The sequence below is a fragment of the Calypte anna genome, chromosome 14, assembly GCF_003957555.1.
Source record: "Calypte anna isolate BGI_N300 chromosome 14, bCalAnn1_v1.p, whole genome shotgun sequence".
Lineage (NCBI taxonomy): Eukaryota > Metazoa > Chordata > Aves > Apodiformes > Trochilidae > Calypte > Calypte anna.
Window position 1 is genome coordinate 14,287,577 of NC_044260.1, and position 25,324 is coordinate 14,312,900.

At 45.4% G+C, this 25,324-nt stretch overlaps 1 protein-coding gene across 8 annotated transcripts in view; it reads right to left on the minus strand.

Moving 5' to 3' along the window:
• Positions 1-849: 849 nt before the first annotated feature.
• NPRL3 (NPR3 like, GATOR1 complex subunit) overlaps positions 850-25,324 on the minus strand; it is a 37,468-nt gene continuing 12,993 nt past the window's right edge. For 6 of the 8 annotated variants that reach the window (XM_030460088.1, XM_030460085.1, XM_030460084.1 and 3 more), the window contains 9 exons: positions 24,285-24,438; positions 23,404-23,485; positions 17,434-17,571; positions 16,695-16,851; positions 14,822-14,928; positions 13,605-13,734; positions 7,650-7,839; positions 6,348-6,540; positions 850-1,357 (listed from right to left, as the gene is read on the minus strand). In XM_030460088.1, coding sequence (XP_030315948.1) covers positions 1,192-1,357; positions 6,348-6,540; positions 7,650-7,839; positions 13,605-13,734; positions 14,822-14,928; positions 16,695-16,851; positions 17,434-17,571; positions 23,404-23,485; positions 24,285-24,438 — 1,317 coding nt within the window. In that variant the 3' untranslated portion in view covers positions 850-1,191. The remainder of the gene's footprint in view (positions 1,358-6,347; positions 6,541-7,649; positions 7,840-13,604; positions 13,735-14,821; positions 14,929-16,694; positions 16,852-17,433; positions 17,572-23,403; positions 23,486-24,284; positions 24,439-25,324) is intronic. The other 2 variants (XM_030460087.1, XM_030460086.1) reach the window with 2 other exon arrangements.

The following is a 25,324-nucleotide window of genomic DNA, read 5'->3' on the forward strand; positions in this document are numbered from 1 at the left end:
CAACTTGTGTGGGCAAGTGAAGCTGCTCTGTGATAGCCTGCAACTCTGGGAAAAACTCCAGCTTGTGTGTGTGGTAGTAAGGGAAAGGTCTTATGGAGGAGTCTCACAAGTCTTCCAAAAACACCCAGCCCTGGAAGCCACCACCACGGGGTTTAAAGGTGTCTCCCTCACTCCCCTGGGTGGGGAGCAGTGGCCTCCAGCAGGCCAGGGGTGAACTGGCAGAAGCTCCTGCTGTCCCCAGAACCAGGGATGTCACCTCTTCTTCTATCCTGAGCATGGCTGGAGGAGCAAGGTCAGGAAACACAGCCAGATGCAGTCCTGTACCCTGGCTTCCAGCAGGACACCTTCTTGACCCTGGCCAGGTCCCCACTGGTTCCCTGCAGTCAGTCATGTTTGGAACAACATGGAGGAACAAAAGAAGCCCTGGGGCACAAGTCTGAGTGCCCTTGGCACCAGGCTCTGGCTGCAGGGAACTACAGTGTCACTGCTCTTTCAGCTTGGCCAGATGATTTCACTCCTCAACAACCAAGCTGCCACCCCCAGTAAGAAACTCGAACCCCACAAACCCAGCCATGCTCTGATGGACACTTAGTGACAGGACAGGGGGGAGAAGAAAAAGTAGTAAGAGAGTGAGAGAGTAATTCTCATTCATGAAGCTGTTTACTTGCCACACTTTGCCTTCCCATGTCCTCACTACTGCCAGACAGTGATGAGCAGAATTCCTGGGTGCCAGGGATATTTTCTGAAGGGTCAGGCCAACTCCATGCTGCCCGTCAGCAGAAGCCACACGTGCTCTGCCATGGGGACAGGCTGCTGACAAACAACCCTGCAGCTGTGTCACTGGGGAAGGGAGAAAGCACTCCTGAGGCACCAGCCTCCCACCAGAGGTGAAGTGCTGAGGGTTAATACTGCAGTGGAAATCTTCTCGGCCCCTTCTCACCGGCCCTGGAGAGGAAGCAGGGTCAGGTCCCCTTGGGGGAATGGAGGAATCCAGGCTGAGCAAGCACATGGTGTCCTGCAGAGGCCTCAGAGTCCTCATGCAGCCCAACCTCAGCTGCCACCACAGGCAGCAGCAGAGAAATGGAGTCAGGGAGGGGGAGAACCAACCCGCTCCTTGTCCCAGAGCCAGAAGGAATCCCAACGACCTCCTCAGGCGAGTGCACAGCAGGTTCTCTTCCTTGACCCCAAAAGTCACTTCAGGAGGGACTGAAACACAGAGATGACAGGGTCCTCGTGGCTGGTGACCACCAGCACGCTGCGGAACTTGTCGAAGAGCATGAGGAGCTGGGAGCGGCGCATGTTCTCGTTGTACATGATCTCCTCCAGGTGGTGTCGGCCTCGGAAGTAGTGCAGCAGCCTGCAGGGATGGAGGGCAAGGGATGTCAGCCCACAGCAGGAGCACACAGCTAGAACTGATACTGCCACCCCCAAGGTTTCCTCTCCCCTGGGGATGAGCACTGCATGGGAAGGTGTTTGGGTGGCGTTCCTCATCTACATGAAAAATCAAGCGCGTGCAATCGGCCCAGCACAGAAATCCCCTGGAAAAGCAGGGGACTCACCCTCCTTCAGGGCTTTGCAAAGTCTTACTTCTAGCAAAAGCTTTCCTAGCCTGGCACATTTCCTGACATAAGTTTTCAACATAGTTTTACCTCCAAGAAATGGGGAAGCAGAAGTGTCAGCGAGTCTTAAGAAGTCAGAACGTGGCAGATTTACTTCTGCCCTCTCTTACCTGGATGTACAGCACCTGGGACCTACACTTGCTTTTAGAATCAAGAGCATCTTTCCCTCTCAGCAGCCCAAGGGGCTTCATAACTACAGTCATGAGGTTTGGTCAGCTTGGGGGAGGTGGAACAGTCCAACAGGGAGATGGACACCACAGGAAAGCTCTGGGAGTTAGAAAGCCCACAAAGAGCCCCCACAGCCTGATGCCTAAGTTCAAACCCCACTGGCTTCCTAAATTCCCAGTTCTTTTTAAATAGAGCCAGCACAGATGCCCCATGCTACAGCCATCAGATAACCTCAGCCCTGCACACTCAGTGGGGTGTAAGGCAAACTGCTGCAGCCTCTTCCCTGCAGCCAAGTCCCTGCTGGCTGAGGTCCTGCCTGCTCCCCAGGAACCCCTCAGAGCTGTAGCACCAAGCCAGCCCTCCAGACAAAGCTTGAGTTTGTCTTAACAACCTCTCAAACACAGGAACCAAGCACATATGCCAGGATCACTTCCCCAGCTACACAGACAGATGCACAGCTGCACTTGAGCAGCTTTTCCTCATGCTTCCATAACCATCTGCAGTTTGGGAGTATTGCTGGCCTACTGCTTCATGCCAACTGAGAGTAAAAATGAGTGGAGATGACAAGATCTGTTTTCCAATTTATTCATGCAGGAACAACCCTCAAGAAAGACACCAAACACCCCCTGGTGCATTCCTGCCTCTTTCAGAGGACAGCAGGATGGGGCCTCTCATGCTTTCCCTGAGGTGCTGAGGCTTACCTGGCTGTCTTCTGCTCAGGTGAGGCACTTCTGTCACCCACTGCCCTTCACAAGTGACAGGAAAGGAGTTACTAAAGTCTCCCTCCATCACACCCTCTACACTGCACTGAGAAGGTTTCACCTCTAATCCACTGACATTTGTATTTCTCTACTCCCCAACTTGCCACTTCCCTCCTCTCACCCTCTTTTTGTTCCCCAAACAGCTGCAGGTTAAGCTCAGAGCTGCAGGAGCCTCACTGCAGCCCCCAGCACACTGCAGGGATGCTTTCCTCTCTGCTTTCTGTTCATCTGCCAGCTCCCAGGGTGGCACCATTATGGAGAACCTGCAGTACAAACAGAGGCACAAGCTCCAGTCCTGTTTACCTTTCTCTGGGCTGTGCATTTGCCTCTTGCAGTATCTCCCACTGGGTATTTAAACCAAGCTAATTGGCTTCTTACCCTGACAGCAACCAGTGTGTACTGAGAAGTGGCCATTAGGAGGGAGAGCATCAGTGCATGTGTCAAAACCAGACCCTTCCCTGAGGTATTTTATCTTGTATCACTCTTCAAAAAGTCATCTTCAAAAACATTTTAAAAGCTTTGTGTTCTCTCCCTTCCCCAGAGCTGCTGCCTGTGACTGCCCATGCTCTCACCTCCTGGCACAGCTCTCTGCTGTGCAAATGTTTATGACTTGGCTTTCAACAGCCATGCAGACCAAGCAGGAGTTTTCCAATAAATAAATCCATCTTATATTCAGAAAGAGTCTGGATTTGTAACTGGTCAAGATGAAATACTTTCCACCCCAATAAAAGCTACAGAGGATATTAAAAAAGTACCACAGAAACACTGGCTGGAAGGCACCTCCAAAGGCTAATCCAGCATCCTGCTCCAGCAGGACTATTGCCAATGATCTGGCTTTCTCTAGCCAAGCTCTGAAACTCTCCAAGGATGGAGATCCCCCCCTGTGCCTGGGTAATTGGTTCTGGGTTGCAACACACTCCCAGGGAAGAAGTTTACCCCAAAGCCCAACTAGAATCTACAAAATTGTAACATGAAGATGAGCACTGCCTTTGCCTGTTTGGAAAATGAACATTTATGGGAGCCAAGCAGGACAGAAGATGGCACTTCCTGGGGCTGCATGTGAGTCCCTCTGAGGCTGCACAGATGTGCACTTTCAGATCCAGCTGTTGTGAGCAAATATTATGGCTTTCTGTGAGCAAATATATTGCTATCTCTCATCACTGTTCTCCCCTCTTCAAGTTATAAGAGCTGCCCTTCAAACAGAAGTGTTCTTAAAACACTCAAAAAAAAAAAAAAAGATTACCTCAGACTAATCCTTCAAATAAAATCACCTTAGTTCTGGCCAAGGAGATAGCCCTTCTACCAGCACTGCTTGAAAATGGAGCAGAACTGCCCACAGCTTAGTGCCACCACTGGGCATTCTTTTGTGGAGTAAAGCATCTCCAGTTCCCAGCCTAAGAGCAAGAAAAAAAAAAATCCTGAAGGTGACTCCACACACGCTGCTTGGGAGAGGATCCAGGAGTGAACCCTCAAACTGTCTTTGAAAGCACTGCTCCTTGTGCAGTGAGGGAAGCTTGGGGTACATTACTGAAGATGTAGCTCAGGAAGAACTTGACTCCTTCTTAAGTTTACTTCTGGAAGGACATGCAAGCCCTCCTCCAGCATCACCAAAGGAAAGAACTTGGATTTCCATCCCCATTCAGTATTACAAGGTTTAATGCAGCCAGTGCTGGAGCTAAACTTCAGTATTCCTTATTTTCCTTTAAGTTTTCTGCCTTGCAGACACCAGCTGTGCATAGGAATGGAGAGGCACAAGCTCCTTCTGCCACCTGTTTAATGAATAACAGGCATCCAGAGGCATGGCCACAAGAAAATGTGTTGGGCTGGACTTTATTGCTCTGCTGAACACAGCCCATCCCTTTGTGTGGACACACAGCTACACTTGGAAGGGCAGCTGCAGTATATTTAGTGCCCTAACTACACATTTATAGCAGGAGTTTGTTTTGGGAGGCAGCTGATACAGCAGAGCTGTTTGCCAGAGCACAGCCCTCATCAGGCTTCTGCTCCTCAAAGTGAAGCCTGAAGAGCTGGTGCAGTCACCTGTGTCAGGGTCACTCCAGCAGCCTCTCCACAACTGCTTACACTTCCTTTAAGAGCAATAAGTTTACCCTGACTCTCATCTCTGATGGTTTATGGCACAGACAAACACATCCACAGCCTCCAAGTGATGGTGTCTTGGAAAGCCACTGCTAACCAAGAGTGTCTTGCATAAACTGAGACTATGGGCACTCCAGCATCCTGCCCACAGGACCCATGAGGTGTTTATCACCTCTTCTCTCCTCCTCACTGCTGAATTAAGAGTAAACTGTGCAGTTGGCAATTCAATCTCTAGTAGAATGGAGCTTCAGGCTGAGCAAAGCCATCCTGGGGATCAGCAAAAGAGCCTGCTGCATGAAAATAGTGCAAAATAAACAGAGTTCAGGCAGCTGCCTGGTTATAGCAGCTGATTTTATGAAGAAACAAAAATCTTTCTTTTGCACCTGCAATTCCAAAGCTTTCAAATGGCTCTTTCACCCAGATGAGGGAAATGATAGGGGAGCAATCATTAAATCTTTTCCTCTCCCTGAGATAACTAAGAATCTGCATTCTATCTAAGAATCTGCCACTAAACTGGTCCAAAGCATCCCCCATGAATTCCATCTGAAGGTATCACCAGTTAGTATTTTGTTTTTACTTTCCTTTCTCACTGGTTTTATACTGACTCATCTGATAATGAAGAAAAAACGTTTTGAAGTTCTCAAATGGCCAAAGAGTTACCACTCAATCAGAGAACATCCTCTGAGCAGTTTACAGAAGATGGAGGAGGAGATGAGTAATTCAGAGATCATTAACTACCCACAAGCTTGGGAGAGCTCTATGAAAATACCTGAGCACAGCACAGCTGCAAACTTCTCCACAGACAAGAAGAGTATTTTGGTGCTATTCTGGTTTTCCCTGGGCTACTTGTCTATATGGAACCAAGTTTTCAGGGGATTACCAGATGGATCTGGGAAGCAGAAGAAAAGCAGCAGCACTTGCTTCAGGTGGTGTTCTGCCCCACAAGTATGCAGACCAGTGAAAGTTGCATTCCAGTGATGCCACTGTGTTTTGAAATGCTTAGGAAGAAAAAGTATTTTCCCCAAACCTTTTTCCCAGATGGGTGGTTACAAAGTCCTTCTGCTTTTCACCACATGCAGAACCACATTTTGCCTATTTTTGTTGTGTTGGGATTTGTAACAACAAAGCTGTTTGCTACTAATCACACATCCTAGTGACTTTAATCTAGCTAACTTCATGTAATGAGCAGCTCCTCTCTGCAAAACAGACCTGGAAATGTTTGTAGGCTGCTCTGTTAAAGTATTCAGGCTGGCTTTGTGTCTGATGTGTCTGACTCCTATTTGCATGGAGCATAGAAACCTTAATAAAAGGATAGCTGGCTTGAAAATGTCACTGGGCACACAGTGACAGCAGCAGCATGGCTGGGGCTTTGCTCTGCTTGCTTAGGAGGTTTTTCCAAGCTATTTTTCCCATCTGTGGACACAGGGAACCTGGCAGGCTAACACCAAAGTCCCTGTTTTCCAACCCTACACCCTGATGGGTCCATCCAGGACTCTGTTAACAACAGTTCTAGAGACACACGTGTCAGGTTTTGTCACAAACTGATATGCACAGGTGAAATAGGTGTAAGGGGAACAAACCCACAAGAATGTATCCTCCAAAACTCCCAGCTAATGGGATTTGTTCAGAATCCACACCACTCTTTCAATAAAACACCAAGAATAAGAAAAAAAGGCTACATTCTGCACTCCTGGTTTCCTACCTTGCAAACATGCGAAGATCTTCAGGATTCTGGGCAGCAGGGACATTAAGGATGGCTTCCCTCTCATGTTCCAACAAGCTTGCTAGGAGATTCTCTGTCATCCTTTTATTCAGGGGTGAGTCCCCACCAGGTATCAACTCAGCACTGGAATTATCCATGCTAGGGCTTGTCAGAGTCATGTCATCACTGCTAGCTATCAGGGGAAGAGAGAAAGAGACAAAGAATTTTTATATTCTTAGACATAATGATACAAAGATTATAAATTCAGGCTGTTTCCATGCAGTCTTTCCAAATAATCCCTTCTGATTTGCAGAGCAAAGGAAGTGCCTCTCAAAATGCTACCTATATCTGCAATTAGTTGTATGACAACACAGTGATTTCTCAATGAGAAATTAAAATGTTTCAACAAAGTCATCAATTTATGTGGAAAACTGTACCTCTGGACACCATAAACAGGCCATAAAAAAACATCTGAAAAGAAAACTTCCAGCCAGCTCTGCTGGAATACCATGATGTGGTCACGTGAAAAGCCTAACTAACAGCTCAGAAGGTGGGAGCAGGCAGAAAGAAAAGCCAAAAAGCAATATCCTCTTGTGAGTGAGCCAGAATAAGCAGATCACAGACTTTTCTGACTCACGTCCCAAGATTTCCAACCTAATTCATGACTTGTGTAAAGCTGAAAGTTGTACAGAGGATCTCTCCTGACACTCATCCTCAGTGGCATTTTGAGAACGCTGCTCCTAACAGCACAGGCAGGACAGTTTGGGGATTGCAGCACCATATTTTGATTCATACTCTTGAAAAAAAAAAAAGCTTTCTTGGAATCAGCCTGAGAAACAGCACTGAGGAGATTAAAGAACTGGAGAGGCAAAGAGAAATCAGCCATCTGTGAGAAGAGCCAGCTCTGCATCTCCTGAGGTGCAGCCCACAGCAACTGATGCTCTTTGAAACAAATTCTCACGATTTTCTTCCTCTCCTGAAGACCAAAGTTCCTGCAGTGACAGTGGTGCAGCCAGAGGATCACAGCAGTTACTCTGGAGTACAGCAAGGAAGGAGGAAGTTACTTCAAAAAAACCAAAAAAAATAGAAGTACCTGTCATAAAAATACGAGAGGTCACATCTTACAAAGCAGAATTTAATGGCCCTTAGGGCTTTCACCAATGCTCAGCTCTAAATTTAGAGGGTTGGACCTAACCAGTGATCACTCCAGCAAAGAGGAGCTGTCTGGTTATCCAGGGCATGGCTATGGGAAGCTCTAGAAGCGGGCTGCAGCCTGCCCAGCAGAGCAAGGTGTGCACATACTTGGAGAACCAAAGCTGAGGGCATTAGGGGTGCTTAAACTTCGGCCTCCAACCCTGGCAGTGAAGGGCATGTCCTCGTCTGGGGCTCGGAAATCCTCCTCGTTGGGTGGCACCATCAGGCAGACGTAAGTGTGGAGCTGAATGAGGAGCCTGTGTTGGAGCATCCATATCACCATTTGGATGAGCTGAGTCTGCAAGAGTGAGAAAGGAGGTACTGAACTCCCAGGAACTAAAAAACAGGAGGAGAACAATGTGCAGGAGTTGGGCTGTGTGACTAAGCAGTCACAAGGAGAAAGGCTTTCCCCCCACGCAAGTTTTATTTCTTCTCCAATCATTAAAAGGTGCCCAAGCTCACATGTTCATTACACCCAAAGCCTCTGTGGATGCTATCAAGCCTCTAATGACCAATATACCCTTATGAAACACTGCCCAGCACAGCCAGTGTCCTCAAATGCCCCAGCACCTGCTCAGTTCTAGCAGAGCAGCTGAATGCCCTCACCCAGCACTGCTTTAGCTCTGCAGCTGTAGCTATACAACCCCACCTGGAGCTGTTTGGGCCTTTTTGAACAAAACAAGTTTAGTAGGCAATAAAAAAAAATAGCATAATCCTCCTTCTGAGACATCAGGCATGGAAAACAAGTCAACCAGACACAGGCCCTGTTGCCCTCCAGTGTGAGCCCTGAGACCACTTTGCTGGTTTCCACACAAGAGCCACTAAAATCACTGACCACCAAAGGGATAACCCCAGAGATTAAGATAAAGGCTCCCCTAGGAAGCCAGGGAGAGAGCAGGGTGAGAGGGCAGAGCAACCAAGACAGGTCCCCAGAAGCAGGAGCTGTTTGCTGTCTGCATAAGCATGGGAGAGATTGGAGATCAGAGCCCTGCCAGGGCTCAGCCATGCAGGAACAGCACAAACAGCAGCAGAACCCTGGGCAAGAGACAAGAGAGACAGGAGAACTCCTTGGCAAGGAGTCCCCTCTCATCACAATGGGGTAATGTCCCCCATTTGCTCATTGTCTCTCTGCAACAACAGGACAGGCCAAGCTTATAAAGGAATCTTGGATTTTAGGGCCAGACAAGCACCAAGAGATGGTGATGCTGACATGGAACAGACATGAACACAACCTTGGTTGCACAAAGTCCCCAGGGGGGTGCTGAATGAAATCAGTGAGCATGGTGAGGGACAAACGTTTGGAGGTTCTTGGGCACAGCCTGTTTTCTGGAATTTTGGGAGGAGAGTTCAAAATGCATCATCGTGTCTGAACTTCTGCACAAAAAAGCCCTTTCATATCACTGCAGGCAGCCCTTCCCAGAGCTGAGGGCTCTGAGAACACTGATTCACTGACAAAAGCTGCTTGGGGATTTCATAGCAACCAGCACTGTTTGGGTGAGAGAAACACACAGAGAATGAGCTCAGGCTCTGAGAGGGGAGCTCACTCTGCTCTATTAATCATCAGGGTAATGGGCCAAATCTCAATAAAAGCCCCAAACCAAGGTTCATCAGCCCACATAATTTTCCTTTTTCCATAAATCTTACAATTCACAGTTCCTCTCCTCTGCTATCAAATCACAAAACAAACTTCTTCTGAATGCAGACACCACACCCTGACTTTTCAGGGATTGCCCTTTTGGGGGCTGGATTTTAACCTCAGAACATATTATCTGGGACTGCCTTCAAACAGATCTTTCTTGGAAAAGCTATAATTCATCTCACATGTTTAACAGAAACAATCTACAGAAGAGGAAGGAGGTTGGCAAAGCATCCCAAATGCACAGTGTTTGGCAAACATCTGAAATCAGTCTGGAAGAGAGAAGAGGCTTATTGCAGTGATTACATGGCTGAAAGCCTTCCTTCCAGAGGCAGGCCTGGGTGGAAAGATGTCTCAAATGTTTTATTTAAATTTCCAACCTGTTGGCAGGCACTGGTGACTGATTAGCTGGAGGTCTGCACGTTTCACAGCACAAAATAACCCTGGAAAAATCCCAAGTAATTCAAGGAGACAGTAAAACAGGCTCTACCAGAATCTGCCAGGTAGGGCCTGACCAAGCCCAACCTCCCCTGGTCACTTTGGTGGTCCAGTGACTCAAAAATATCCCAATGCTGTGGTTACAGCTCCATGTATGTGGAAAACTTTATCCAGCACTAATTCTGCAGATGCACCTTTGCCTCTACACTCTTGTGCAAGTATCTAGAAAGCTTCCCCTGAGCCAGCAGCCATGGCTCAGTGAAACAAGAAGCCAAAAGGTGATGTTAGAGCTTTAGGACTGTAACATTGTGGAACCAAGGACTGCCAAAGCCTCTGTGCCCTAAGTGGGAGAGCTGGAGACTGGCTGTGACTAACCTGAGAACTAGAGAAAACTCTTCTTCCACATGGGAGCCTCAGCAAGCATCTCTAGATAAGAGTGAATGATCATTGATGGTTACACCTGTGATGAGGTGGACTGCAGTGAGAATTTGGGCATTTTTTCCCTAGAAGGAGATTTTCATATGTACCAGTGTGCTTTAGCTGGCACCGTGCCCCACATGGAGTGCTGGTGCCATCACTACAAATTACCCTCACACTATTTCCACTTTTTCCAGGTTTAAACCCGTTTCTTACCAAAAGCAGCCAGTGTTTTCACAGATAAAATCTAGCAGAGGCTTGGTCAGTATGTTCTGCTGCTTGTCCTTCTGCACAAGAACACTGGGTTTGCCCCCATTCTCCTGCAGGAGAAGTTTCCCTGCCCCATCTGTCAGAAATGCTCAGGGACACAGGGCTGTCTTCCACCTTGGCCTTGGTCTATTTGATGAGCTGGGCTCCTTGCTGGAGCTTCCCAGACAAGGGTGTACTTCAGAGCCAGGCCTGCCTCCACTCAGAGCCATCATCTGGCATGGCAGGAGTCCATCCCCAGCCTTTTTTGGCTGAAACACCAGGACCGTGACAGCAATATAACCCAAAACACTCCCCGTTGCTTAATTTAACTGACAATCAACTCCAAATACCATCCATGCTCCTTTCATCCTTCCCATCTCCCCATGCTGCCTCTTTTCCAGGCTGCTGTGAGGGGGTCCTCTCTCTTGCAGCATCTGGACCTCTCTGGCAGGCAGGGATCAGCCCACAGCCTTCCTCCTTCTCCTTCTCTTCCTCCTCCTCCTCCTTCTCTTCCTCCTCCTCCTCCTCGTCCCCGCAGGCCCCAGGTTGTCACGCACACACACGCAGGGTGTTGGTGACAAACAGTGCTTTGTGCTTAGTGACACAAGCAGACAGGATGCTACAGCTTCTGGAAACGTGGGCACTGCACATCAGCCCATCTGGGTACGTTGGGACAGTCAGGGGAAAGCTCAGCCCCGAGTCTTGGAGGGACAAGATCCAGCACTCGTTACACTTTTTCCTCTGGCAAGCAAAGGGAACGTTTGTAGAACTCTTGAGTAATGTGCTAAATTAAACACAATTCCTGCAAGGATTCTTGAAAGGCTGCTTTCTCTCCCAGGCCTAAGAAGCAAAAGGAAAACAGCAAGATAACTGGGCTCAGCAACAGGTTCAGGAATGGGAAGGGAAAAGCAACCCAGAAGCACCCAGCCCTAGCTTGTTTCTGACTACATGAGGATACAAATAATACCACAGCACCCCAAGTATACAAATGCCACTGTCACTTCTTTTTCATCTACCCAAAGGAATGGAGCAGCTGCACCCATGTACCAGTAAGCAAACAACAATAACTTTGTCCTCTTTCACATCAAGCAGTACAACTCCATACAAACACAGGAAGGGCTCTTCAACAGCTTTCCCATTTTTTATCCTGTATTAATGGTTTTCCTTACTCTCTGCCCATCCAGAAGCAGATGCCAAAAGGAGGGAGCCAATCCCATGCTTCAGACAAGAATCAGAGGGGATGGGTGCTATGAGACCACAAGAGTTTCTGCAGAAAATACAGCCCTTCCCACAACACTGACCTTCTAGCTCAGATGACCTTCAGAACTACAGAGAGTACAGTCAGCATGATGAAATGCACAAGATAACAGACCACTAGTGAGTATCTTCAAAGTTAAAAAAGCCCACATCCCCTCTCCTATGTACACAAAGAATAAAATTACAGTGAAAAGTCCCAACTTTGTTAATTTTTTTCAAAGGCAAAGCAAATACAACTTGACAATATTTACAGTTCAGAGTACAGCATCTTTTATCACTGCACAGCAGAACAAAAACCCAGCCACATTTCATCAGATTAATTGCTCTGTCAGCTAGGTCTCTGCTAATTACAATTGGAGCCTGACTACTTCAGGACAGGGATTGGATTCATCTCTCTCAAAAGGCTCCTTCCTAACAGAACAATAATACAAGGAGATCTACATAGAAAATCAAAGTAGAAGAAACATCTAAAACCTCAGGATCTCTGAGAACTGAGGTTGTGCTTTACCAAAAAGAAACTTGCCATGGCTCAAACCAGCATGTGGTGGTGGCCACCTTCAAGCACACATCTTACCCCCAAGTCTTCTGCAACCCCAGTTCTCCCCCCCCCTTTTCAGACTGTAGAAGGCACTTCCACAGCTTTCCACAGCATCATCCTTGCTCCTTCCACACAGGCAGGCAGGAGGACTGAAAACAAGCCATGCTTTTGACCTTCAGGTCCCCATCAGGGACAGGTGAGCACCAGAGGAAAGGTGCATGCTCTAAAAGAGCCATTTTAGCACCTCAGCAGCTCTTGCAGACATTTGTCACACACTGGTGTGTCAAGGCATAACTGCAGCAGTAAGCAACAGATTTCATTTGTGTATTTTAAACACAAGTAGGACCTCTGAGAACAGCCAGAAGTACTGAAGGAGAAGTATTAAGGCAAGTAATTAATTTTAAAAGGAGTACTGCAAATAAGAATACCTCCTGAAGCTACTGCAGGTAGAATAAAATTAATGCTATTAACTCAGCTTCAATTTTCAGGAAATTGGTTTGTCTGTAGCTACAACCAAGTACTGACAAAATAGTTAAATGTGCTCTTTCCCAAGGTGGCAGCTGACCAGTACATACTATTGGGATTAGACACTACATCATTACTGATCTTTACCTCTGATGATAATCTCTGCCAACCTGTAATTATAACAAATTTTTCCCTCACAATTGGGCCTGTGTGTGCAACTGATGTTAATCTTCCAGATATTTGCACAGTGGTTAAATTCATATAGCCAGCAAGTCAACAAAGTATGAAGGCCAGCAAACAACACTACCAGATATCAGCAAAAGGAATCTGCCTCTGCTTCCTCTGCCACAATGAGCTGTGTTCAGAGGTCCAGGCTTCTTCATCTGGGAATATGATGGTGTCAGCCAGGAGCCCTCACATATTGAGCTCTTTTCTCACATTTCATCAGTTCCCAGAAATGCCTAAGCCATGATTGTTGTGTAAGCAAAACAACAGCCCACGGATCCAAAATCCATGTATTATTATCCCAGATCTGCACATTAAAATATGAATATTGCAATAGGTGGACTTCTGCTGACTACATGCTGAGTCTACCTCCTCTAACAGCCTTTAACCAATTCCCATTTCATAGCAAAAAATATGTGAACAGTTTGATGCTAAAACCAGACTGTGAACTTGAGCTGATAGAATATAATAAAATTAAATGTGATTTTGAGAAATTTACTAACTTGCATTCAGCTCTACTAATTTATGACAGTTTTAAACAGACAAAATGGAGCTTAAGTTTTCCCTCCTGTATCACTCAAGGAAAAGAAACTTCCTCATCTTTCTTTTAGGATTGTGCTTTGCTAGCACAGAGCATCCAAACTGCTTCACTTTGAAGGTCCCCAGAGGTTTCCAGCACTTGGATATGAAACAACAAATCCTATGGCTAGAAATACAGTGATTGGCAACTTCTAAACATCCAGTAGCAGGTTCCTGACTAGGTACTCCAGAAGAAACTCCATTCTGTGTTCTCCCTAGCAGGAGAATAAGGAGCTCTTGCACACTGCCAGGATCTCACCTCCTGTACGGGCGGTGCCAGCGGATTCTTGAACTCTGAGAGTGACACTGGGAGGGAGAACTTGGAAAGCATTGAGGGCAGGTTGTGACCCCGGAACTGGCAGGAAAATGCGTCTGCTAGTGGAGAATAACTGCAGAAAAAGAGGTAGAGACAGAAATCAGTTCTCTCCTGTTGGTCAGTGCAGTATTTCTTTAGGCATTACAGCCATGGCAGCCCCAAACGAACACAACACACAGTTTCTGAGCACAGTTTCTGGTTTGTTTGGAAAAGACCTTTAGGATCTCCTAGTTCAATAGCTGCAGAGATGACTGTTCTCTCTGACAGGACAAGCAGTATGACTAAGGAAAAGTAAAGGAGGGTCAAGTTAAATACTAGCAAAACTGCCTGTCTTAGGTTTTCCATCTACAAAGTTCTTCAAGAACAGAAATGTATGACACAGTCACAGTTGTTCCTGGATGACCTCAAGGTCTCTCCCAGCCCTTATTTTTATACTTGCATCACAGAAGTTTTGATTTAAGCTATTTTCCTGTAGCTGAGTTCCAACACAAACTCTACAGGCATCTCAAAATCCAACACAAAAAGGGTTGCCTGTCTTCAGCAGAGCAAAACCACCCACACGTGTGCCTTCACATCTTCACTGCTGCCTGCTCTCAAACTGGCCACACTACCTGCTACCTTCTTAATTCAGATTTAAAATCTGAATTGTCAGGACTGGAAAGCAGGCACAGCAGTATAAAATGCCATCACATGAAACAATCCAAGAGTGACAGCAACACTACCCTCATTTGCTGCTTTTGAGTAATTTCAGGTGTGTGCCAGATACACAAACAGGCCCATGAAACACTCATTAATTTAACTTAATCATTAAGTATATTTGTATTTTGCTTCTGTATTGCTTCAGGGTCACACAACCTTTCTAAAAGTGAGCAAGTGTCCTAATAACATTAAAAATAACTTCACAGGGTCAATATTGCCCCCAAGGCCCACAACACTACAGAGCATAGTGACCTGCTAGGATGCTCCTCCCTACTCCACACAAACCCCTGGGTGGCTTTGCAAATTCAGGCACATGTAATGCTTGGTGTTTTGTACAGTATCAGCAAATTCATAGGTGAAGAAAGATCCCACTCTGTACCCAGTAAGACAAGGAAGGGAAGCATATCCACACTTCTCACCACTTCTGTTGCCATGGTCACCCCTGTTCCTTCTGTACTTACAGACAGACGCTGGCATTTGGAGAGAGCATGTAGACATTGTTTTCACACAGTGGATAAATAATAATTGCTTTTCCCCAGTAAACAAGATGTGCAGCAAGCTGGAAAACCTGCATTGATAATAATGGGGAAAATCAGAGGAGCAAAAAGCAAAATTCAAACTCTCAGCAAGAGTTCCACACAGTGGCAGAAAAGTCTTGCTGGAGCTAAAAGGGAAGGAAAATGTTCCATCCTTTCACCTTCCAAATAAATACAGAATCTAATGTAACATGTGGCACATCAGAAAATGTTTCACAGGGTTATGAATATCCAGAGGTTTGCTTCACACTTCTAGTATTTCCTGCCTTAAAGGGATTTTTTCCAAAATGTATCAGTTGAAGTTTAGTTACTTTTCATGCCCCAATACCCTACTGTTTATGCACAAAATGCATGTTCTAAATGAAAAAAAACAAACGTAGAGTCAGCTTCTACTATGATACAAACATAAAGGAAATTAACACTGCCTTTTTACTGCACAGAGGTATTTCAGTAATGAGTTACACAAAGTATTTCAATGTGTTAAACAAGTCAGTGGTTGTTAATGGCTCTGGAAGAGTTCATGAGACATAAAATCCAGCTTGTATCATTAGATGCATTTAACTTTGTTTTTTTGTGGAGAACAAAATTACAGAAGCAGTAGGGAATTTCCAGAGTTCATCCCATAGCTACCTAAGGCCAAGTAACACCACAGACAGCTGTAAACAGACCTGGAAATTGTATTACAAAACTGGCCCTTTCCTTTCAAACAACAGAAGGTGCAGACCTAATATCAGGAGCATCCAAGATGAGAAGCCATGCTGCTCTTCTTCCCTGTGGGTCTGAACCAGCCTGTAGAAGTTTGGAGCCTCTCCTGTCTCCTGAATCATCTAACAAAATCATCATGCCCAAAGGACCATGATGCCTGCAGAAGTCCACAGGGGTCTCGTGTCTTACATGATTGCTGGAGTCTCATTCCCTCCCCCAGAACAAGCACCCCTTTTCAAGGCCTTGTCACATCACCTTCATTCAGATTTGAAATCTGAGATGTCAGGACAGGGAAGGCATTTAGGAAGAGCTGCTGGCTTACAGAGACTGGTTTAGTGGGCATGGTGGTCTTGGGCTGATGGTTGGACTTGATGATTTTAACCAACCTTAATAATTCTAGGAAAATTTTTGCCCAAGCTGAAACTGGAGCTTCTTCCTGGGACTCTGCAAAGTCCATGCACTGATGTACTAAGGGAAAGACTTGCACATTCTTTCAGAGCTCTTCAGCAGAACAGATCCAGGGGAAACAACCTATTGGGGCCATGACAGCTGTAACCTTTCCCTGGCTTTTTGGGTGCCTCTGTTTGCACGTGGGTATCAGTGTGGCAGAACCAAGAGAGAGACCAGTGTGGTGCCAGTCCTGAGTCCCATGTGGTCTGGTTTTAACTACCTAACAGGGAGGGTGACAGAGCCAGGGGGGCAAAGAGACAGGATGCAACCCTAAGATACAAAATTTAATACAGAGAAAGGTTTTTTCACTCTGATGCTGGCCCAGAGAGGCTGTGGGAAGTAGGTATCCAAACTCTGGACAGACACATCCCTGAGCAGCTTGCTTTCAGGGAATGCTCTGAGCACTGGGATGGACTCCAGCCCCCCAGGCTGCCCCAGGGCAATCAGTGCCCAGGATGTGGCTGCAAGAGTGTTAAGCCCTTTCACTGCACTGCTGCCCTTCCCTTCTCCAACCTCTCCTGTGCTCTGGCTGTGCACCCTGCTCACACTGAGCACACAGACACACTCGTGCACCACTGGCACACAGAAAGAAAACATCTCATGATTTAAAATAATTTCAACAGCTGCTGCCAGTTCCCCATACCTGCAGCAATGCCAAGTCAGCATCTTGAGCCAGTTGCTGCAAATTCTTCACAGCAGAGGTAGTTTTAATTACTCTCACCAGGGCAGGAGAGCAGTCCAACGGGAGCTCATTAAGCAAGGACTTCTCATCATTTAAAAGTAATAAGGCATGGTAAGGCCTGCAGAAAAACAGAATACACACACACTAAACTGCAGCTTTTCCTGAAGGCTTAGTTATTCCCAGCCCATGATACCTGGGGTCAATCTGTGAGTAAAAAAGAACTTCTTATATCAACCATTTCACATAAGTGGGTTCAGAATAAGCTTATTTTTATGTCACAAGGTATGATGCTCCCTATAAAAAGAGGATAAAGGGTTATACAGTAACTGGAGGTGCCAGTGACTAGAAAAAAAAAAAAGACTGCACTGTGCTGGCATGCAATTAAGCCTGGAGAACTAGTCTGAAATCTGCTCATTTTACAGAATGGAGTGAAGGAAACAAAGCAAGCAAGAGTTAGTTACTTTTGCAGGTAAAAAGCTGTAAATGTGGAATGCAGAAAATAAGATACCACTTAGACTCTCTTCTGAAAGCAAAATTGCTTCTGGTTCACACGATTAAAATGAAGATACAGTCCCCCTGACTGGAAACAGCACCACCCCAGTACAACCATGTGATGCTAACAGGAAAGCTGTGGCTTCCCATGGCCAGGGATACAGCAGCATCATGGTCATAAAGCATCAAGCCCATAACTTCCTCTTACCTGATAGATTTCAGGCTCCTCTCAATTGCTTCAGGGGGTATAAAGTTTGTGGCAACATAATGGATTTTGTGAGGCAGGCAGAAACTCACTTCCAGCCAGTTGTTGATGTGTAAACGGACCACCCCTGTTGTGCAGAGACTGGAAGAGGAAGAAAAGAAATACATATAGCATTTACCATGGATAACAAATGAAAACAGTGGTACAGATACACCACAGGAGTCCCATCAGGACAAGAAAAGACTGAATGTACCCTGTCTGTCCCCAGAGTGGACCAGCTGATTCCTAGCTGCAAGGGCTTCCTAAATTTGTACTTACAGAGCCATTATCCCCTACGAGGCTTTGGGGGCATTTGAAAGACTTCACCCCACTGATCTTCTGCTCCCTGTGCTCTTAACATTGCAGCACTTCCTCAAGTTTAAAGAGTTTCTTGAAGATCTACTGCAAGGCACTGGAGAATTCCCTAGAACAGAGCTGCAAAGATGAAAGGGGCACAAGGTTTTCACCTCCCATTTCCATCTTTTTCTCTAAGTAAAAAGAAAAGGAGATGTCTGTGCTGGGCAAGGGGTGTTACAAGTAGCAAATTTCAGACTCCTTTGGTTCTGCTTAGGTTGCTTGTTTCCTACTAACATGCTCCTGCTTCTCAGATGGAATCACAACCCTGCCTGTTAAACAGTTTCTTCATTCTAGGAAACCACAGGGACTGAGTTAAGCCTTTAAGCTGACTTCAGAGAACAGGGCTGGAGTGGAAATGATGGACACCTGAGGAACAAAAGTAAAGCCTGACCCTCGTGTTCAGCCTGAAAGAAATTATAAGCCTCTTTCACTGAAAAAAACCAGAAAGCTGAGAGATGAGAGCAATGACCATAGTCAGGTAGTTACACAGAAGGCTGTAAATCCAGACAACAGGTGAAATATACCCAGGTAAGTAATTATATTTACTTAAAAATGGATAAAGATCCCATAAGAGTGACATACCATAAGGAACTAAGCTAGCACCAGTCTGCAAACCTTCCCAAGGCTGCCCACACCAGGGCTGGCCTGGGCACAGCTTTGCTGGGGGCAGTGGGACTGAGCAGGGAGGAAAGGACCAAGCCCCCATCTGCTCACCTACACTGAGCTAGGAACACACAGCAACTGGTAAATCACTCTGAGGAAACAGCTAATCCTGTCTGCACTGCAGAGCTGGATTTTCCAACAGGTCCTCTCATTTTAAACTTTGGTTCCAGAAGGATTTTTTGTGTTGTTTTTTTTTTTTCTTTTTGCCTAAAATAAATTTTTGAAGTTTGTACCCTGAAAACTCCAGTCTGAGTTTTAAACTCAAGTGTGCTGAGATTCACAGGCTGATTTCTGTGTCAATAACACCCCTTAATTTCCCCTCCACACAAGACATTTAACAACATGCCAGGAACAGGCTGGGAGCAAATAACATGTCTTGGAAACCCTTTATGTGGTACTTAAACACTTATACCTGGCATCCAACTGTAGGCCACAAACTAACATGCTCTTTTTCAAGTTCATCTGGTTGTATACTGGTTTTAAAGGGACCTGAAAATTTAGCTGTACAATAAAAACACTGAGGAGCTTTGGCTGGTGGTGTAACTACTCATCAAACCACAACAGAGTGGTGAGAGAGCAAACATGATCCTGTCCTGCCTCCTGCATGATCAGACTCATAAGGGGAAAATTCACTGCACAAAATGCTTCTCAAAAGCAAAAGCCATGGGTTTTGTTCCCAAATTTTGCACTGACTTAAAAAAAAATTAAGTTGAAAATGCAATAAATAGTCAATGGTTTTTGTTTTTTGTTTTTTTTAAAAAAAACTGTAAAGATGAATCCACTCTCTGGTGCTACCACCTCACATCTGACCAAAGGCTCCAAACCCTGAAACCACATGCAAAGCACAGCAAGCAGCTCTGGTTTTCTTGCATTAAATGCTGCAACTCCAGTAAGACTGCTTATCCCAGCAGACATACCCTAACTGAGAGATAAAGCTGGATTCTTCCAAAATCCATCCAGGTAGGTAAAGGGGTCTCTAAAGCAGCAGATAAACCCATGATCCACTGGGCCAGATACACACAACAGAAAACATGACAATAAATGAAGGGGACAAGTGAGTTAAGAGACCACCTGAAAGCTGTCAGGGATGTTCTAACAGTTTACCAAAGAGAAGCAGATACCTGCAAACATGAAACACTTGTAGGGACAGTTTAACATCCAGAAGGCAGGATAAAAAAAAACAGTTTGTTCCCTTCATTCTTTGGTCCAAGTTCACCAAGGCAGAAGCTTTAATTACATAATTACACTCTCCACAGCCTAATTTTGTCTACAGTGCACTATACAACAAGAGCCTAGAATTAAAACCAAGAAAACCAGATTTTCAGTTCTGATCTGGATCTTCATTTCATCCTTCTGCATTTGCATTCAACTGTACAGTTTCAAGTCTTCCTTATAGCTTTATTTACATGTTTTCTCCTTCATCTGCCCCTCCTTGCATGGAAAATAATTCAAGCCTCTAATAATTTGACAGGGGATAACATAAACCCTCCAGCAGCAATGTATGCAACTGCCCTTAGCCAGCCAACAGATATTAGTAATTTCACCAACATGTGAACACATTTTCACTGAATACCTGCTGGAACTCCAGAAGCTCTTCTCAGAGCCATGTGCTTCATGAGGGTTACAGAAGTTATTTTACATCTGCCAGCACTGAACTTTATCTGTACCCAGAGACCCTGCTGCAACTTCTTCTTTTTCCCACAGACTTCAAGAGTAACTGGGCAAAAATTGCTTCATTCCCCCATACTCTACCAGGCTATTAAACCCTCACAGATCTTGCATTTTATCCCAAGAATGCTTAGTTTCAACACTTCTTTTTTTAAATCTCTTGTTAAATAATATGTGGAGAGCAATACTGAGGGAAACATAGTGAGGGATTGGGATACTGAGAGGGAATATCATAGTCTAAAACTGGGAAAGGGAGAAGTGAGTAGGAAAAGCTGTTTAACATCTCCATCACAGGACCTGTGAGACACCCCATGATACCAGAAGAAGCAAAGATCAAAAGAAACAGAAAGAAAGACAGAAACTAGTTAAGCCAGGGACTTCCTTATCAGAGGATGCTGTGGTTGTTAAATATTTGCTCTGGCTCAGAGATTGTGAACTAATTCCGGGAAGTGAGATCAGCTGGAGGGTGTTGGATCTACAGAAACCTCCTCCAGAGCTGCAGGAAGCTGGGCAGCATTTCTGAACATTTTGAGCATTAGAACAGGGACTTAACAAGACACCCATTGTAACACCTTTTGGTACCTTTGTCCCTGCCAACTGGACTTTCATTGTCCTAAAGCCACTGCTTTTTGTTTCATATTAATTCCAGAGTTTGGGGACAAGATAAGCAAAGACTCTCAAATCTGTTTTCTGAACTAATCAAAAAGATACATTCTAGTTTTCTCCATTAAAGTCAAAAAAGGTCCCAGCAGACAGAACCTAGATGTTGAGTACCTCTGAACTGCCAGTTTAATAATAATAATACACAACAACAGCAGCAATAGTTTTAGAGGCAAGACAACCTGGCTACTGATTTTTGCCTTATAAAATACAGGCACTTCATCAAAAATGCAAGGGACATCTTGAACTGTAAGATCCATCCACTTGTGGTTTTGTAGAAGCCAACTTGTTAAGGGACATGTAAGGTCTTGCCTGAGATACCTCAGCACCATCTACAGGAAACCAAGGGCAAAAAGCAGCTCTGGAGCAGCCCTGGTAATTCAAGAGGCCTGGGACTGGAACTGCAGGAATCAGCAGACAGGAGGAAGTTCTGTCTTGAGCCAAACTCCAAGAGAGGGCTGGGTGCCCATCTGCAATTCAAAGTGCTCTCTCCCCTTTACCATGCTTTTCCCCTATGCCAAAGGCTATGCCAGAAACCCCTGTCCATGTAAAACAGCACATTGTCACTGCATGCATCAGCAGATTTACTGTTCCCAGCACTTTTCTCCTCTAAAAGAAATACCCAAATATTTCTGCATTTCCTCTTTGGTTATTCTCACTCCCCCACACTCCTTACATGGCCCAAATCCTTCTTGAAATGTGGGGGCCAAAACTGGAAACACCACTCACTCCAGGAGGGGATGTACCATATCCTGAGCAGGACTGGTTCCCATCTTACAGACAGGATTTATTTTATACATTCTTATCTATTTGCTTCTTCTGCAACCCCATGTCACTTGTGGCTAAACCTCAGTCCATAAAAGACAGGCCAGACTTCACTCCAGAGCTGTTGCTACTCAGGAATTCTTTGCCTTGCAGCTGCAGAATGAAAATCCTATTTCTAGACCACCTCTTTTGCTTGGGAAAAAATAAATTGACTCCTGTGCCTGTCTGGCAAGGTGCTGCAGTCCCCCTCACCTGATCTGACTGCAGGTGCAATAAGCATATTCCCTACTCCCTTGTATGACACATTACTGGAAAAACACTGCAGACCTCCACCACATTACCCAGGCAGCCAACACCACTGCTACCTACTCTTCAAGCAGAGCTTTAAAACCAAATGTTCAGACATTTTCTATCTCTACCAACCCCTTATTTCTTACATTTGCTCACAACAATGCCAACCAAAAGTGGCAAAACATAGTGCCCCTCCTCCCTGACTCACAATGCCCAAAGGAGGGAGAATGCCTTATTTTACACCTGGGGGGCAGCACCAACCTGTGTTTCTCTCTGCTCAGTCTAACCCTTAGATTATGCAAGGGTTGTATTAGCACCAAGAGCTTGGGCTGTGTGTTCCCCCAGCCACAGCTAAATGCCACAAGATGTCACTGTGTCACTAAAATGACTGGAAACAAGACTGGGGTTTGCCCAGCCACAAACACATAGCCCTAGAGGAACAGAAAACTGTAAATAGTAGGTGAAGCTTAATAGTAAGACTTACAGACTACATTAAAAGTGCTTGATTTTAATCTTTAGTGCATGTTTTGTGCAAGCTGTACACAAAAACATACACCATTCCTTCCAAACAGGTCAGAATTCACAGCTCTTTGACACAAGAAAAGCAGCTTGTCCAACATTTCCTCATGTGCTTTACAGTCAATTAATTCCTTAGGTTCTCAGAGCCTTGGTTTACAGGGCTTTGTGGTTGTTCCCTCTGGAAACAGGGAGCCACAATCTAGGGAGGCTAAAGGCTTTGTCTAATGTCATACAGCATGCTCTGCAGTCAATCTAGGAACTCCAGAGTCATTCTCCTAAAACACCCCAACCAAGAAGCACATCATCTTCCTCCCCACATCATCTTCCTCCCCACCAAAACCTTCTGTGCTCCTTTGTCAAGTGGATATCCTGGATGGAGGAGGCTGCTCTGCATGAGGAGTCAGTGCTGACAGGCTGCTGGAGCAGCAGGACACCAATGGAGGTCAGTGCTGGCTCCTGCTGAAATTCCTCACTCCACAGTCCTTTGAAATCCTTGCCAGAGCTTTTAATCCAGTCAAGAAAGAGCATGTTATGCTTTCCATTCTGTTAAAAGTCTCACCACCTAATCCAAATTCACTGTCCAGACATGCAGAGTGTAACCAAATGGAGCCAAGTATCTGCCCAGCCATCAGTGCTAGATGCAGCATTTTTCTCTTAGCTGCAGGTTAAAAGCACTTCTAAATCTTTGTGTTATTCACATTATGCCAGTTTTCAGTTCTATGATTTACTTGTCATTATGTGCTAAAGAAGAAAACAGTAATTCCTAAAGCTGTGACAGATATCATCAACTTTTAAGAGCCATAAGATAACCAAAGGGAGACCAAGGTAATGATTATGACAGCCAATCCTGTAAACATTTTGCCTGCCAGGTAACCCTTCCATGGCTCCACCCCGTCTAAAACTCAAATCCCAAGGAGTCCAGAGCATGAAGAGGTGGATAATATCCTAAGGAATAAGGTCAAGGGGTTTCAGGGAGAGGCAGCATATTATGAGGAAGCAAACCCCACCTACCTGTCATACATCTCCTTGAGATCTCTGGCCAGTTTGCACTTGGGGAGGATGTGATGGAAAGGTGACTGTGGCCCTTCTGTGGCTATGGAAAATTTCAAAACAAGAAACCAAACAACTGATTTCAAAGCAAAGATAGTTTTCTCTTCCCCCACTAAGTATAAACCAATATCTTAGGGACAGAACTTGTATCTTTTTAATCTACAGTTATCTTTCAAAACTTTTACAATAACTGAAGTGCTAAAATAGTAATAGTGAATTACTGCTACCTCTTCTAAACCCCAACTCAGTTAAACACACATAACTATCAATCTGACAAGAGATGACTTTAAGTGCTTTTGTTTCTATACATGCTAGTGTTAATTATCATTGCTTACAGCAAGATGATGCATTACTGCCAGCTGGAGTTTACCTTTAATACTGCATATTATTATGGTAAATTGCTCTGAAGTACAGTCTATAAAAATGATTTGTAACTGTTTGCTAGCCACAGTAAAAACATGTAAGAGTAAAATTTCTACAAAAGAAGCCTGGTGACTCAGCACGTGGCAGTGAAGCATGGGAAACTTGCTCTGGGTTGAGTGAAGCATATTACATATGAGTTCTTCCATCTCAGCCTGACAGATCCAAAGGTGACTGTTCAATGCACATTCCCCAGTGACATCACTGCACTGAGCTACCAAGGAAAGTACAAAAGCTACTTCACTTCTAAAGCTGACATCTCAGCACAGGGATGGTGGGCTTGGACGAGGCAAAAAGCAATGTGTGAGAATGCTGAAGATCACAACTTGTTGACACTGATCCCAGCCACAACAGAAGTGACAGCACAATCAGTGCTCGTCTGGGTAAACATATTCCTGCACAAAGCTAAGCTCAGCACTCACTTTCTGACATGGCAGACACCTCATCCTGAATGGCTAAGATGAGCTTGGCCTCCCTGGTCAGGTACTGGCAGCGGCGCTCCTCGTGCTGCAGGACGATGGCGATTCTCCGGGAGAGGTTGTGCAAGCAGTTTATCACTGAGGGATCTGCATTGGCCTGCAGGAAGCCCAGGGGAGAAACAGGTCACTCATTCAGCCAGTGTCACACGTATGGAACTCCACTGATGGGATAAATAGTCAAATAAGCATCTTCAGTAGGTACCAAAAGTCAGCCTCTGCGGCAAGTGGCAAAAGGAAGGGATTTTCTCTAGCAGCAGCAAAGCTGAAGCTCAGAGATGCCCAAAGGTAAAGGGATGCCTTGGGGATTTCCCAGCTTGGCCATGTGCATCAAATGAATGCAGTATCTGCAGTACAATGCTCCTCTCTGCTTAATTTTGCCCAGTTGCTCATGGGCCTTCTGCTCTCTTAGCAGAGAGACCAAAGAACTTGGTTTCCCACAGTGAGCAAAGGAAGTGAGAAGGTGTTTGAACAGGCAGAATATCAGGATGTTCAGGTTACAGGCACTGGGACTACAAGGACTCTGGTGCCTTTCACACAGACTGTTCACACCCTGCTGCTGCACTGACAGTTGTCTTGTACACTGACAAAGAGAGTAACTAGGTAAGAACTGCCAACACATGATCGACGATTTGATCGTTTAAGTTCGACGATTTAAGTTTCCAAACATCTCACAAAAGAGGCTTATTGTTAACACTGCATTTGTGCAAGTCACAGAATGCTGGAAAAATCTATCATGTAAGTCCAGCTGACGAGGGGGGGAGGGCCCCAGGGGTTCCAGTGTGAGTAACCAGCTGCTTCATGTTTGTTAAGACATTTAAAGGAATTTACAGTTCCAGCAAGAGATAACTTGGCATGCAAACCAGCAAACCATGAGTCATCAGTTCTGGGTGTCACTCTTCTTGCTGAGTCACGACACGTTGGTAACCCTGGAGCTTCAACACAGCAGGATCAGTGCTGATTACAGCATCTGGGACTTTGCCTGC